This window comes from Pinus tabuliformis, chromosome 5_2, assembly GCF_031772625.1.
Source record: "Pinus tabuliformis cultivar Carrire ecotype Pingquan chromosome 5_2, CPIR1, whole genome shotgun sequence".
In the NCBI taxonomy this organism is placed as follows: domain Eukaryota; kingdom Viridiplantae; phylum Streptophyta; class Pinopsida; order Pinales; family Pinaceae; genus Pinus; species Pinus tabuliformis.
Genome location: NC_142306.1, coordinates 140,941,148 through 140,957,163, shown reverse-complemented (window position 1 = coordinate 140,957,163; position 16,016 = coordinate 140,941,148). Strand labels below are relative to the sequence as shown.

The 16,016-nt window shown below is 41.2% G+C and overlaps 2 protein-coding genes across 2 annotated transcripts in view; one reads left to right on the top strand and one right to left on the bottom strand.

The window, feature by feature from the left end:
- Window positions 1-16,016, top strand: part of LOC149157902 (bifunctional protein FolD 2-like) — a 241,417-nt gene that overhangs the window by 221,360 nt on the left and 4,041 nt on the right. The gene's annotated exons all lie outside the window — the stretch shown is intronic.
- Window positions 386-15,988, bottom strand: LOC149157903 (uncharacterized). The gene is made up of 3 exons (XM_089437588.1): window positions 15,931-15,988; window positions 885-2,197; window positions 386-762 (listed from the first exon to the last, which is right to left on the bottom strand). The coding sequence occupies exons 1-3, from the start codon at window positions 15,986-15,988 to the stop codon at window positions 559-561; spliced, it is 1,575 nt and encodes a 524-aa protein (XP_089293714.1). The 3' UTR covers window positions 386-558.

Here is a 16,016-nt window from a genome sequence, read left to right as displayed (position 1 = left end):
GATCATGATCAATGTTGCACGAAGCGGGAGCGAAGCGGAAGCGCGAAGCGGAAGCGCGGAAAGCGTCATTTTCCAAAAATCTAGGAAGCGAAGCGTCCGCGGAAGCGTCTGCTATATATATATATTTTTTTTATATTTTTTTGCATTTATACTCAAAACAAACATCCCAAATACCAAATTAATTGTAGAAGACATGAAAACATGCATATTTTTGCATAAATCAAGATAGATATGGCATCCATGATTCCATTGTAGTTACTAGTATGTACAACAATCATCTATATTCTAGCTATTACAAACATACATCAAATTTTTAAGCATATTATAAAACATAAAACATTTAAGCATATTATAAAACATAAAACATAGAGCATATTATGATTTATCTAGCAAGTGAGCAACTGTCAACATTTGTCATGTCCAAAATTCAAATAATAATGTTTACAAAATATGTCACTTGGTCACCGCCAAGCCAAAAAGGTTCAAAATTCAAATTCACAAGTCTACAAGTCTAATGAGTAATCTATGACAAAAAGAAGTAGATTGTGAATATATCTACTAATCTCTCCTCCTTCCACCACGAATAGAACGTGATGGCGGGCCTCCACGTGGTGGCAATGAAGAAGATGGTCCCTGTGTAAGTCGTGGCACTGGAACTGATGAAGAAGAACCCCCTGCCGTTGGTGTTGAACCATGGAACCTAGAAACCAAGGGACCAGATGGGGGTGGGGGTTGTGGCATATCAACACCCGTGTCATCATCCTAGAATCGCTCAAAAAATTCATGCAAAAAAAAAAACACTAGTTAACAAAAAAATTAAAAACATGAATTAGAGAAATGCTTTATAAGGGAAAATTGGAAAATTCATACCACAATGGACATACCTGGATAAGAGAATCCTCTAATTGCTCTAGTCGCAACACTCCATCCTCCAAATTGGGCTCCTCTGGATTCTTGTCCCAAGTCAACAAGTCTTTATTAGACTTTGCATCTTCACAGTAATGGGACAACAATCGCAAGTTGTAATGAACATAAACCAAGCTCTCTGCCCGGTCTAAATTCAACCTGTTCCTTTTAACACTGTGGATGAAAGAATAAGAGCTCCAACACCTCTCTGCAGAAGAAGTGTTTACCACCTGTGATAGCACCCGCAATGCCAAACTCTGTAGAAGTGGAGTAGGCCCTCCATGCATGTTCCACCACTCAAGAGCAGAAAAATGCTCTCGATCTTCAATTGCATGCATGCTCCCAAATGGACCAGTGTTGCTCGTATAGTTGCTCACCTGTCTCCGTACCAATGCAGCCTCCTCATTATCAGGGATTAATCTACTCAATGCAGCCATATATTTTTCGTGAACCTCTTTATCTTGGTGTGGTTTTTTCCTGACTCCCCCCCCAGGTGCTGGTTTTGAAAGCCATGATGGATGATAGTATTTAGGTGTCAAAACATATGCTAATGCATGCAATGGAACATTTAGCATATCCCATCGTTTTTCCACCTCTTCACGAATATAATTGTACAAGGTGGTATCTCTAGGCTCAACAATGTCTTTAATCTGCCCCAACATGCTATCCATTTGCTCATACACCTCCCCAATTACTGGTCGATCTGAATTTGCAAACTTGATCATGTAATAAATTGGTTTGGTGAATTGCAAAACATATTTAACCTGTGACCAAAAGTAACTGTCAAGAACAGTGTCCTTGACTTCATTAGCACCATCTGTGTCAGTGTTAATTTCATCCCATGTTTCAGCACACACCAGATTAGTTAAAGCTTGTCTCACCCTCACTAGCCGCCTAAAGGTGAGGTAATAACTAGCAAATCTTGTCTTTGCAATTTTAAGCAATTGCAACTTGGAGTAAGTGCCATAGAAGTAGTTTACCCTTGTATGCCCTGTGATGAATTTAATGAGCTGCTTCCCTTTCCTGTAAACCTCAGCAATCCACCCACAATCTTTGTGTTTCACAATATCATGCATCAAAAGGTTCAATGTGTGAACCAGGCACCCAGACCAAAAGATGTGTGGATGAGTACGCTCAATAATTTTTCCTGCTAACTTACAATTTGCTGCATTATCTGTGATCACTTGAACCACATTATTCGGACCAACATCTTTGATTGATTTCAATAGGAGATCTGCAATGTTTGGTGCAGTTGCACTGATGGAGGAGGAGTCATGAGATGCAATAAATACTACACCACTAGAAGAAACACCAAGAACATTTATCAAATGTTGGTTTCTAATATTTGTCCACCCATCTGATACAATGGATACCCCAGAATCCACCCACTCATGTGTAAAACGTGTCAAAGCTCTTTGAACCTTAGCTTTTTCTCTTTCTAATAACACTGTTCTAGCTTTCTCATAGTTGGGGGCCTTGTATCCTTTTGGGGCTTCATTGATGGCCTTTACCATTTCATGCCAATAGGGAGAGCGAAGCACATTGAATGGTACACCGCAAGCACAAAGAAAACGGACTATCTTTCCATCCACATCATCCCTCCCAGCAACATTAAGGAAATCCCCTATTGTTTTTCTACCTCCAGAGGTTGCAAAAGTACCATGAGGAGATGGGCAACTACCAAATTTAGAGGTTGCACTTGATTCAGAATGAGTTTTTTGTTTCTTGTTTTTTCGTTGTGCAGCCATCTCAATTTGGATGTATTTTTCTCTTTGTTCACTTGAAATGTTTGGGCAAATGGTTACCCCCACAGAACCCTTTTTTTCATCACTGTCCAGCACCCCACAAAGATGCCTCCTCAGACGGGTATATGAACCCGTATATGGTTTTCCTCCATGACAACCATGAGGGCACAAAAATTTGTAAGATCCACCACCCTTTCCCCCTTCAAGTTTGGTCACATAGTTCCACAAGGGATTTGATGTACCTTTCCCATCTTGTGCTTCAGTGTCCCCTTCAAGTTCATCCCCTTCCTCTTCAAACCCTTCCTCCTCATCATACATTGGGTCACCAAGTTCATCCCCTTCCTCTTCCCCTCTATTCCTCACCCTTGCCATCATTAAAACCAAGAGTGGAATGATACATAGAAGCCAAAAGAACACCATCTTGGAATATGGATATAGGTGGTGGACAACCTGTAAATAAAGGAGCAAGTAGAAACAATGGGAAAGAGTAGGAGAGGGAGGAGAAAAATACAATTTTTTTTTCAAAAAAACAAGGGAGTTTGGGGTTTGAACTTACCTCTTTAGCTCTTGTAGATGAAGTCCTCCAAGCTCTTGCTCCAAGCTCCTCCTCCTTCTCCTAGCTCCTCCTTCTTCACTCCTCCAAGCTCTCCTCTCTTCTCCTCTCCTTTCCTCTCTTCTCTTCTCCTCTCCTCTCTTCTCTTCTCCAACTCTCATAAACTCAAAGTGAGAAAATGAGAAGAGAATGGGGGCTTTATTCTTTTCTAAACTCACCCTAAAGTGACCCTAACCCACCCCTAACCCACCCCCTCATGCTTAGTTAAGTTAGATTTTAAATGAAATTAAAAAAAAAATTTGATATCCGCGGGTTGCGTGCGGGTTGCGCCCGGGTGGCGTGCGGGTGGCGTGCGCTTCCGGGCAGGTTGCGTGGCGCCACCTCATGCCCGAACCGCATGCCGAAGCGCGATTCCGGGGGGCCGCAACCTCATTTGGCAGGAGTCGTTTCAAAAATGCGGAAGCGCGCAACCTAAAAATCGGAATCGCGATTCCTCTGTCGATTCCGGAACGCTTCCGCACGGGTCGCGGTTCCGGGTTAGGATCTGGGGGGGGGGGGCGATTCCTGCAACCCTGATCATGATCATGCTATTCATCTGATTCCAGGAAGTGTTCCTCCAAACATCAGGCCATGCAGATATCCCTATGCCCAAAAGAGTGAAATTGAACGTATGGTTGCAGAAATGCTAGAGCTGGTATAATTCAACCAAGTCAAAGTTCTTTCTTTGCTCCAGTCGTATTGGTGCACAAGAAGGATGGATCATGGCGCATGTGTCCGGATTATAGGGAGCTCAACAAGCTCACTATTAAAGATAAGTTTCCCATTCCTGTCATTGATGAATTACTGGATGAATTGCATGGATCAATTTACTTCACCAAGTTGGATCTTCGTTCAGGATATCATCAAATCAGAATGAAGATTGAAGACATTCCGAAAATAGCACTTAGAACTCATGAGGGTCATTATGAATTTTTGGTCATGCCTTTTGGCCTTACCAATGCACCTTCAACATTTCAAGGTTTGATGAATTCAATTTTCAAACCATTCTTTAGAAAATTTGTGTTAGTATTTTTTGATGATATACTAATCTACAACAAGTCTTGGAAGGATCATGTTGAACATGTTGACAAAGTGCTACAACAATTGGAGGAGAAACAATTATATACAAAAAGATCCAAATGTTTCTTTGGAGTACAAGAGGTGGAATATCTGGGTCATATTGTATCTCATGAAGGAGTTAAGGTAGACCCTAGCAAAATTAAAGCCATTAAGGAATGGAAAATTCCCACATCCATAAAGCATTTGCTAGGATTTCTCGGGTTGACAGGGTATTATCGCAAGTTTGTTAAGAATTATGGGAGAATAGCAGCACCTCTAACAACATTATTGAAGAAAGATGCATTTTCATGGACTCCAGAAGCAACAAAGGCATTCGAACATCTTAAAGAGGCAATGTGTGAAGCACCGATCTTAGCTACACCAGACTTCACAAAAACCTTTATTGTGGAATGTGATGCTTCAGGAAATGGAATTGGTGCTGTTTTAATGCAAGATGAAAGACCCATTGCTTTTGAAAGTCGTCCAATCAAGGGAAAGTTTTTACACAAAGCTATTTATGAGAAGGAAATGTTGGCAATACTCCATGCACTTAAGAAATGGTGACCCTACCTAATGGGAAGACACTTCAAGGTAAAAACAGATCATGATAGCCTTAAATACTTTTTAGAACAAAGATTATCCTCTGAAGAGCAACAAAAGTGGGTCACAAAGATGTTGGGTTATGACTTTGAAATCATCTACAAAAAAGGGAAACAAAATGTGGTGGGAAATGCACTCTCAAGAAAGGATGAGGATGTGGAAGCATTGTTGTGCGCCATTTCTATTATCCAACCAGATTGGGTAAACGAAGCAAGGGAGGAATGGAAGAATGATGAAGAAGTGTGGGCTCTTATTCGAAAGTTACAACAAGATTTCAGTATGTCTGATACATTTAGCTGGCAAAATGATTCGTTATGGTACAAAGATCGCTTATACCTCTGTAAGAATTCCCAGCTAAAACAAATGATTCTTATGGAATTGCACACTTCTCCCTTAGGAAGGCACTCAGGATTTTTAAAAACTTACCACAGGGTTAAGAAGGAATTTTTTTGGGATGGCCTTAAATCAGATATTCAAAAGTTTGTGGCGGAATGTTTGGTTTGCCAACAAAATAAAGTTGAAACAATTAAGACACCGGGTCTATTACAACCTTTATCCATTCCAAGCCAACGTTGGGAGGAGGTTTCAATGGATTTTATCACAGGTTTACCCAAGTCTGAGGGAAAGAGTGTCATCATGGTGGTAGTTGACAGACTTACCAAGTATGCACACTTTTGTGCATTATCACATCCATTTAAAGCCAGTACAGTTTCTACTGCATTTATGGAAACAATTCAAAAGCTACATGGAAACCCAAATTGTAAGTGACAGAGATCCCATTTTCACTGGAAATTTTTGGACAGAAGTATTTTCTTGTCTTGGTACTCAGTTAGCTCATAGCTCATCTTATCATCCTCAATCTGATGGGTAAACTGAGATAGTAAACAAATGTTTGGAAGGATATCTTCGTTGCTTTGTATCTGATAAACAGACACAATGGGTCAAATGGTTGCCTCTGGCTGAATGGTGGTATAACACTTGCTTCCATACAGCAACAAAAATGACCCCATTTATGGCACTTTATGGGTATCAGCCACCATCCATCACATCATATTTAAGAGAAAATTCTAAGGTTCAAGCAGTGGAACATGACATTGAACATCAACAACAAGTCCTCCAACTCTTAAAGGATAACCTCGTGTTGGCACAGAATAGAATGAAACAACAGGCAGATCAACATCGTAGTGAAAGAAGTTTTGATGTAGGTGATTGGGTATTCCTACGGCTACAACCATATAAGCAAATGTCCCTCAAGCAAGCTAAGAAGGATAATAAATTATCACCAAAGTATTATGGTCCATACAAGGTGTTGCAAAAGATTGGTACTATGGCATACAAATTGGAGCTTCCTGCAGCTTCTCGCTTGCACCCAGTTTTCCATGTTTCATGTTTAAAGAAAGTTATAGGCGACAAGCTCCCAGTTCAAACAATATTGCCAGAACTTGACGAGGAAGGAAAAATTATATTGGAACTGGAAGCAGTCACAGAAACAAGAACTCGACAGCTCCGAAATCGATCAATTTCGGAGTATCTTATCAAGTGGAAGAACTTATCCGCTGAAGATTCCACATGGGAGGATGAGAATTTTATACAGAAGCATCCAGAACTTCTCAAGCGTTGAGGACAACACTTTTTTGAAGGAGAGGGGCATGTTGGGTCCCTATAATACTAGTGATTACCCCATTACTATTGTAGTTGTACCCCTTATTAATATTGTTGTGCCCCTATTATCCCCATATTGTCATTACTGTGCCCCATAGAATCCCTCTATTGTTATTTTTGTGGCTTTATATTATTATTGTTAGGTCGGCTGGGTTATATTGTGACTCCTTACACTCCTATATATAGAAAGGAGTTTTTGTCATTTGAGTCATTCAAGAATTGTTCATTTATGTAATGTAAAGGAGGTTGCCCCCTCGAAGAGGCTGAATTCTAAGGCGTTGATCTATATTTTCTATCTTTTTCTTGAGCTGGTTTCATAACAGAAACAAATTGAGGTGGCCGCATCTACATTCTGGCTGGGCTGAGTCAGCGCTTGTGGCATATTCAGTCGGTTTTGCTACATCAAATTCCATTGTGAAATCCCATTACATTGTTGTCAAACGCGTGAGTGTAGATTCAACGGACAAGACGTAACTGGGGAGAGAGAGTGGATCGATTGAACTGCCATTAGAAAATTGGCTGAGTTCTCCGAGCATCAAACTGGTTGATCAATCGGACCTGTGAATTTGTGTCAACTGGATATGCATCTCACACTATAGAATGCGTAAGATATGTCTTCAATCAACGATGGTCGATCAGACCACGAGCCTTTGTTCCATGTGATAAACTACGAAACTGGATTCGTCCAAAACAGGGCACGTGTCCAAATCCCATGAATTTGACACGATTCGATGGGAATTTGAATCCAAAAATGGGACACCACGTGTCCTAACGGGACACCATCGAATCTCGGTCGTGTCCCATTAGGACACATCGTGTCCTGATTTTGGGATTCGAATCCCAAAAAAGTGAGGGTTTATGAGGTTTATGAGGGTTTATGAGGTTTGTGAGGGTTTATGAGGGAGGGTTTATGAGGTTTGTGAGGGTTTATGCAGATATTTGAATTTTGTATGTACTATGCATGCTATAATGTTACTAACTTACTTTGTAAACAGTAAAACTAACATCTAGATGAAGATCTATGTTTGAAATCAATGAATTTGTATCATTAATGAGAATTTGTGTAAGAAATATCTAATTTTATATATATATATATTTTAATAAAATAATATTTAACGAATCCTACGTGTCCTATTCCGGGGGGTCAACATGTCCGAATCCAACACTCGAATCCCCGTGTCAGGTGACTTAGGTGATAAACAGTGAAAACAACAAGATTTCCTGGTCAACGATTTCACGGATTGACTGCGCCATGATCCTTTACTCCTGCAGATAACATGCAATGTGTTAGTGAATGCGTACACAGTTGGAGTGTTTATTGACTGAGTTGAATCAACTTCGACTGAATGCAATGCTATGTTATTGTGGAGCTGAATTGCCTATGTCAGATTCGTTGTATGCGACTTGGTGTGTACCCTATGTATACAATGATCAAACCAAATGAGTGCAGATCGATCAAGCTGATAGACACTGTGCGTGTAGGGTGGTGGAAAAATGTAATTGGATTCGGTTCATGCGCTATGCAAATATACCTCTGCGCCATCCAGTAAATTGATGGTTTTAGTGCAAACATATGCTTGTGTGCATCACTGGAAGCTGATAACAGTGCGTAGAAGCTATTGTATGAATGAGCACATAAGTGGATCCCAACAATGATTTAGCATGTTGTGTCCATAATTAAATTTGTGTGCGAGGGAATAAACTAGTGCTAGCCGGTGTGTGGTTTCATGGTGGTACCTATGCGCATGCTGAATTGATTTGCCTAAGCAATTATTTAAAGGCCGAGTTATATTCACAAAGGAAGATGAGTCTCTTAGCCAGGTGCCAAGGAGGATACATTTTGTGAAAACAAGCTCTGTCTGGAATTGGCACTGAACCCGTTAACCCAATTGGGGATCAATTCCTGTAGCAGTGAGACCACATTTCTCTGAGCATTGGAGTGCCATTGGTCCACGAATTTTCCAAGGGATAGAGTTATACAGGAAAGAGGACCGATTTATTATTCATTCTCAGAGATCGAACCTGGGCCTATACCTTGACACAAGGGCAAAGTTTGCTAGCCGTGGTTAACAATCAAGGAATGGGAGGACTTCCAGAAGAGCGAAGACACTATTGTTCATGTTGAGATTGAATATTGCCATCTTCAAATGTGGGCCAAATTTTGAAACAAAGAACATTGCAGGTCAGATATATTTTTCCCCTGAAGTTTTCTGCTGGACTATTTAACAAAATATATCAATGGAGTTCTGAAGTTATTTGGCATATTTTAGCTTGGTACTGTGGAATTATCCCTGCTATCCAAAGTATATGAAAGGGAATTTAAAATATAACCAGTGTTAGTGGGCAGATCAATGTGGTATTGCTGGTAAAAAATTACCTTGCAAACTGTAGTTGCAAAAGGTGGGGTGTTGGATGCAAAACCAAATACATATATACACCTGTGAAATGAATGTTTGTTATAAACACTGTCATGTACTTTGTTTGCTGAGTCTTGTTATAGAACTTTGATGTGTGTTATGAGGTGGGTATGTCAATGTATTGTTGCTGGTAATTGCTGCTGAGAGTATTGTTGCTAGAACCGAGTATGTCTTGTCACAAAAAGGCTGAATGTTTGATTGTTGAGTGTTATGCCATGCCTGCTACTAGTCAAATGTGAGATCTATGTATTGAGTCAAGTATTATTGTCAAAGTCATGCATAAGTAAGCTTGATGTACTTGTAATCAGTAAACTAAACCATGGATGAAACCTTCATGAAAACCCTTCATAACTCAACAACAACCAACAACAGAGCTTTTTAAAAGGGGATACATGCTATTCTGCAGCAAGAGCAGCCAAAAATTTTGTAGGAAAAACACGAGATGGGGCACAAAATCCTTGCACTTGGAACTGATTTGAAACATATGAGGGTCACATGGAAAGTTTTTTTCAAATTAGATGAACTAGATGCACTCCTTTCTGAAGTGAACCAGTTAGAAGAGAGAAAACTGATTTGGGCGCTAAAGCCAGCTATGCTTGCTCTCATACAACCCAAGTTCTTGGAGGAACCTTGTGAAGGGGTCAGACTTTTAGTTGCATCTTGTCTCAGTGACATCATGAGACTAACTGCCCCTATAGCTCCCTACAATGATGATGTTATGAGGAGAGTCTTCAAGCTGATGGTAGACACCTTACAAGATTTAGATAACTCCATGGGTCCTACATTTGTGAAGAAGCTTTGGGTTCTAAAAATTATGGCCATGACTAGGACATATGACATCATGTTCGATCTAGAGTGTGATGGTTTGATCCTTCAGATGTTCCAATGCTTCTTCAGCATTAGGAAACATCATCCTGACATAGTCATACACACATGCAGTCCATCTTGTCATCATGTATGAGAGGCCATAATGCCATTTGCCGGGAGTTGCAGTCTCGATTGTTATCTGTTTGGAGGAGAGAATAGTTGGTCTCACCTGTTGCTTATGAACTAGCCGAGAGGTTGGTTGAGTAGAACATTGGGCTGTTCAGGAGACAATTGACCAAGGAGGAGCAGCTCAGGATTGGGGGATCATGCAACAGGAATGAGATGAGGAGGAAGGGACTTTGCTTTATCCACAAGTGACCTTGGGGACCTAACCATTCATGCTTGAGTGACGTTGGGGAGATGACAGAGGTAGAGCAGGAGGAGATTCCTTCTGACTTTCAGGGTGAGGACTCTTCTTTGGACGAGTCCATGGGTTCATACGATGATACCTTTGAGGAGCACGAGTAGTCATGTGGAGTTGATGACAGTAGCCCAGATGTGCATCTATGTGTGGTGGAGGAGTATAGCGAGCAACTGATTGTTCCCATGAGGGAAGGAGATCCAGGAGCAGATGAGCGACTGATGACTCAACATAGAGAGCACATAGAGGAGCATGACTCAGATGTTACGCACAGTATGCATGATGAGCCTTTTTGGGAGAGCCAGATGTTCATATTGAACCCATGATGATGGAGGATGAGCAGCCACCCTTGGGGTCAATCACTGATGAGGAGCAGACAGATGTACAGACAGCTGGCAGGGTGACAATGTTTGTTGACACTTGTCCTCAGGAGATGTTGGAGTATGACAAGAAAGTTTAGCAGGTTATTGGTGGATTGGAAGAGCGTGGAGTTTCCTATCAGGTGAGGGAGATGGAAGTGCATCCATCTTTGGGTCTACCCATTGATGAGGTGCAAACAGGTGTAGTGGCAGCTAGCCGAGCTGCAACATTTTCAGGCAGCAACCCTCTCCAGGAGTACATAGACAGGGCTTGCAGCACAATTTGGCTACTTGTACCCATTACAGGGAGAGAGGCAAGACTTTCTCGATGGATATTGCTGACCAACCAGATAGGGCAGCATGAGTTGAGCATGGACCAGCATCAGCATAGTAGACTTGTTCCTTACACAGGAGTCCATGACTTAGATTGGCGGGAGATCATGAGTTGGTATCCTATTGATGGAGTATCATTCTTAGTTGGGAGCAGTGTACTGCAAGAGCCCTTAGAGGTGGGGGATATTACATGCTCCATTCAGCAGCGAAATGTGGGTTGGCCACTCGTCGGTATCTTAGCGTAACATCAATATGGTGAGACTGACCTTAGGGTATGCCAAGGATTGGATTGGAGAGAGGTGATGAGTTGGTACATAGTTTGTAGGGCAACATTCACAGCCGGAGCTACAACATAGTAGGAGCCATGTAGCACAGTGCTGTGAAAATCGCGATAATATCACGATATTATCATTTTATCGCGATTTTTTCCCGAAGCCGATATTATCGCGAGTAATAATCGCGGATTTTTTTTATACCCGATAATTTCGAAAAAATCGCGATAATTTGAAAAAATCGCAATTTTTTCCCAATTTATCGCCGAGGGTCGGGGCAGCGCGGTTTTATAAGGGATGCTAAATGTTCGAAATGCAATTTTTTTTGAAAGAAACAAATAATTTTTGAGTGGGGCAGCTTAATGATCAAGTCTAGGCCCTAGTATTGATATGCTATTCATGGTAATGTTAAATTCTTAAAGTAAAAGTGACATTCTCCTTAATCTTCATTTTCATCCTTTTACTTAAATTTTTAACATTACCATGAAATGACTCAGGATGTTTGAGAGTGGTTCTGGCCTCATTGGATTTCATATGGAGAAAGTAGAATTTTAGATTTCATTCAAAATCCAGCAGACTTATCAGTTTTTCAGGATTTCAGGATTGGGAGATTGTAATGTTTCCAGGTGACACCACCTGCCCGGGCTACCCTTGCCACCAGTAGAGGACGTGGTCTACCTCCTATAGCTCCTACTTCTAGTTCTTCAGCTTCTAGAGCACAGTAGACTCCACTGCCAACTCCACCAACACCAGCATCTACATCTAGAGGGAAAGGGAAAGCTGTGGCATTTTCTCGCAAGAGGGGCAGAGGAAATCAATAGGATTAGACTTTAGTTATTTTCTTCATTTTATTGTATATGACATTATGACATGATGAGATACATTATTATATTTTTTGTTGATATTTTGAGGCTGAGTTGGGACTCAGGAGTCAGGACTTACTATTCCGGACATGATTCAATGTTATGTGTGATTTTAGCACTAGAAATGATATTAAACATCTTATATATTAGTTCTTTTATCATATTTATGTGTCAATGTATTTATTTTATGTTGTAGATGGTTTAGATATTAAAAAAATTGAAAAAAAAATGAATATTTTTGTACCAAACGATTTTTTCCCGATTATTTTCGATTATTTCCCGATAATTACGATTTTTTCCAATTTTTTCCTCGCGTTGATATTATCCCGATAACGATTAATGCAACATTGATGTAGCATTAACGCTCCTCCTTGGTGGCATTGGGATCCAGGTGGATCTATTGGCACCAGGTTGAGTCAAATATGGACACGGGATCCAGGTATTGGAGGATCCAGTCATGTTTCAATAGCTTGGAGACGTGATGTGGACCAGTGGTTCATATGGGATCTGGGCATTGGGTCTCAATTGCGTTGAGCCACCAGATTGGTCCACAGATTTGAATTGCTTGAGGGCAAGCAATCTTGGGGCGGGAGGACTGTCATGTCACCTTTTTTATTCTTCTTCATAGTACAACCAGGGTGGATTTCCAGTACAGTGGATGGTGAGGTTAGTGGAGCAGGTTTATGTCATTAGGGGTCCTAATGGAGTTTTGAAGAGTTTTTATGGGATTGGATGGCATTCACTTGGCATATTCCATCATCAACATAGTTTGCCTTTCGTTCCGTTGCATTCCGACAACTTTCAAAAATCAACATCATTATTGGGCATAACTTAATTAATTATGCTCGAAGTAGCATTCCGGGGAGATTAATTGATGGAGCACCTCAGTCTAATAGCTCGTTGGAATCAGAACGAAAAGATCTACATGATGGGACTTCTGGATGGGAGTTTTAGTGACCTGAGGAGACATGGTGGCCAATTCACCCTTTTCCCGCATTAAAAAGAATATTTTAATTAAAATAAAAGAGGGAAAAGTATTCCATGATTAAAATAATAATAAAATAGAAGATTCTAGAGAGGTCCATTAGATCTATAAAAGAGGAGGAGGAGGCCATTGGAGGACATCTTGGTTTTCATATCTTTTCTTATATGTGAGGTTGAGAACCTGGTTCTCTACTCCAGCAGTAGCCCCAGGATGGAAACCCTCAGGTGATTCAGTGAGAGTGGGCGAGCACCCATCTCTTCCCTTGGTGAATCCATTCAGGGTTCACAGGTTGCAGTTATTTGATTATCAGTTTGTTTTGGGAGGCCCATTGCGCCATTATTGTAGATCTATTTGTGGCCAATTTATCTCATCTATCTCAGCTATTCTGTTGTTCCAACATGTAAAACCCCAGTTTATATATTATAATAAAGCTGAGATTGTTTCTGCTTATCGTGTTATGGAATTGCATGCATTTCATCTGTTATATTTTACATGGCAATCTTCTGTTTATGAGTAGAAATTTCTTGTGAAGGGTTTGTTCCAAATTTTCCTCAAGTGGGACAATACAAGAGGTTAGAATACATGAGATCTCCAAAACCCATAAATCGTTTCTAGAAATTCTATCTAGAAATGACTTAATTAGATTATTAGTCAGTTTTTAAATATTTCCTAAGTCTAAACTTAAGGAATATGACTAATTAATCAGAACTAATTAAGTCAAGGCGTGAATGATCTAGAAATTCACTCGGATTGACTTCAAGTTAATCGTAGCCATCGATTAAGATCTAATCTTGGACGTTGAAGTCTCAACAGAGGATTATAAGAAGAAGTCGATGGGCCGTGGAGAAATCACTTCAACAGTTCGATTTCATGAGCAAATCGATTTCCAGAGTAGCAACAGTGAGTTGCTGGAGGGGGAGCTAGTGAGATCAAAACAATGAGAGAGGGGCAAGGACAGTGAAGTCAGAGGAATGATTCTAGTTTTGGTGAGTGCATTTGCAGAGAGGCAAGTGAGCCACAATGAGGCTGACGCAGGGAGCAACGTAGTAGCCTCTAGAGGCAATTTCAAAATTGCTGGGGAAAGCTGAGTTTCAATACCAGATGCCGGACAGAGGTTCTAGAGGCCCGGTTAGACATTTTCCCAGACAACATTAGACCAGACGACTTGAGGAGAAGCTGGTTTGAACTGAGTGCAGAAGTGACTACGCTAGGGTGACATAGTAGCTGCGCAGAGCTAGTTTGGATGGCTCAATTTGAGTTGAGGTCAGAGCCCAGATTTGCCTGTGGAGTGAGGAAATTCCTCACTAGATTTTTCTTGCTAGTATTTCTCTGTAGGATTACCAGTTTCGACATCCAGTTGTATTCAGATTATTTCACCACTGCTTAATAAATAAAACCCGCATTGCTGCACCGATTTTCCCAAGTTGGGTTTTCCCGGGGACATTGGTCCAAAAATAATTGTGTAAATATATGTGTGCTAGTATTTCTTCCAGCATTTATTTCTTGCGCAGTTTATTTGTGTAGGTCGCAGTGTGATCGATTCAGTGTTTGCTATAGCAAACAATAAATAAATTGTTAAAATTAATTTAACCGTTAGGAGAATTATTTCCAGTTGCTGCAATAGGATTTGGGTTTCCGAATTTTCACATGGTATTAGAGCACAGATGATTAGCTAGAGAGCTCAGTAGCGAAGGAAGCGGGAGTTTCGCTTTTCATTGAAGGGAAGCAGATCGAAATTCCAGAGGTAGCGCAATTACCTTGGCCAAGAGGTCGAATTTCTTGAGGAGAATCGATTTTTCTGATAGAGGGACAGAAAATTCGATCTCTCCACATCGAGGGATTCTAGGGGCAGAGGGAGAAGCCAATACTTTTTCGCAGTGCAGATCTCTAGCTGGACACAGTAGTTTTGTAGCAGTTTGCTAGATTAGAACTAGCATCGGGTGGAAGAAGTGCACACACTGAGGGAAAAATTTCCTTAGGGAACTTCTAGTCTTAGGAAGTTCGATTTCCCTTGCATATCAGCAGTATTTATGGGAAGAGTTTCTCACTCCAGAAGGTAGTGTGAGTAGCCTAGCAGTAGATGAGCAGAAGAGAAGAGGATATTTTCGACATTGTTTGAGATGACCACTGTTGGGCTTCGAGATCAGGACAGGTTGGATGGTGCTTCCAACTATGTCATCTGGCAGGCAAGGATGTGCTTCCTTCTAGATGAATATGGCCTGAAACCATTCATAGATGTAGTGGTAGCTATCCCCATAGACGCAAATCAGCTCAAGGAGTACGAAAAGGAGATGGCACGAGCGAAGAGGTTGATCCTTGATGGTGTTCAGGATCACATTGTTTCACACATAAATGGCAAAGGGACTGCCAGAGAAATGTGGGAGACTCTCACCACGTTGTATCAGGGCACTTCCGAGCAACGGAAGATGTACTTAGAGGAGAAGTTGAGATGCATGAGGATGCAGAAAGGGGAATGCATAGACCCCTTCCTTAACAGGATTCAGGAGATTCGAGATTAGTGTGAGTTGTTGGGGCAACGCCTCAACCCACAAAGCTAGTGTGATTGGCACTAAACAATGTCTCAAAGGAGTGGCAGGTATTTGTCCAAAGTATCTTGGGCAGAGACACCTTGCCAAGGTGGGACAAGATGTGGGCTGATTTGCAGTAGGAGGAGTTGAGACAAGACCTAGTGAAGAGCTCCATCAGTGGCAACAGTAGCAGATCGAAGCAGGTGAAGGAGGAGGAGAATGTGGCCCTCGCATCGAAGGGTCCCAGTCAGGGACAGGGGGAGCAACGAAAGAAGAAGAAGGACTTGTCAAAGGTCAAGTGCTTCAGATGTGGTGAGCTTGGTCACTATAGTACCCAGTGTCCTCTCAGGAAGAAGGACAAGGAGGAGAAGCAGGACCAACAGGCAGCATCAACAAAGATCGATAGGTTGTCCTCCAGGCTGGAGGAAGACTTCACCATGTTTGCTGACATACCCCTAGGAGTCAAG

Bases quoted from the DNA above. Each gene is read 5' to 3' on its own strand.
- LOC149157903 (XM_089437588.1), bottom strand. From the start codon at position 15,988: ATGGTGAAGTCTTCCTCCAGCCTGGAGGACAACCTATCGATCTTTGTT. The intron at 2,198-15,930 runs GTTGGTCCTGCT...CTAGTGGTGTAG, and splicing joins GATCTTTGTTGATGCTGCCT to TATTTATTGCATCTCATGAC. The intron at 763-884 runs GTATGTCCATTG...GAGCGATTCTAG, and splicing joins TAGAGGATTCTCTTATCCAG to GATGATGACACGGGTGTTGA.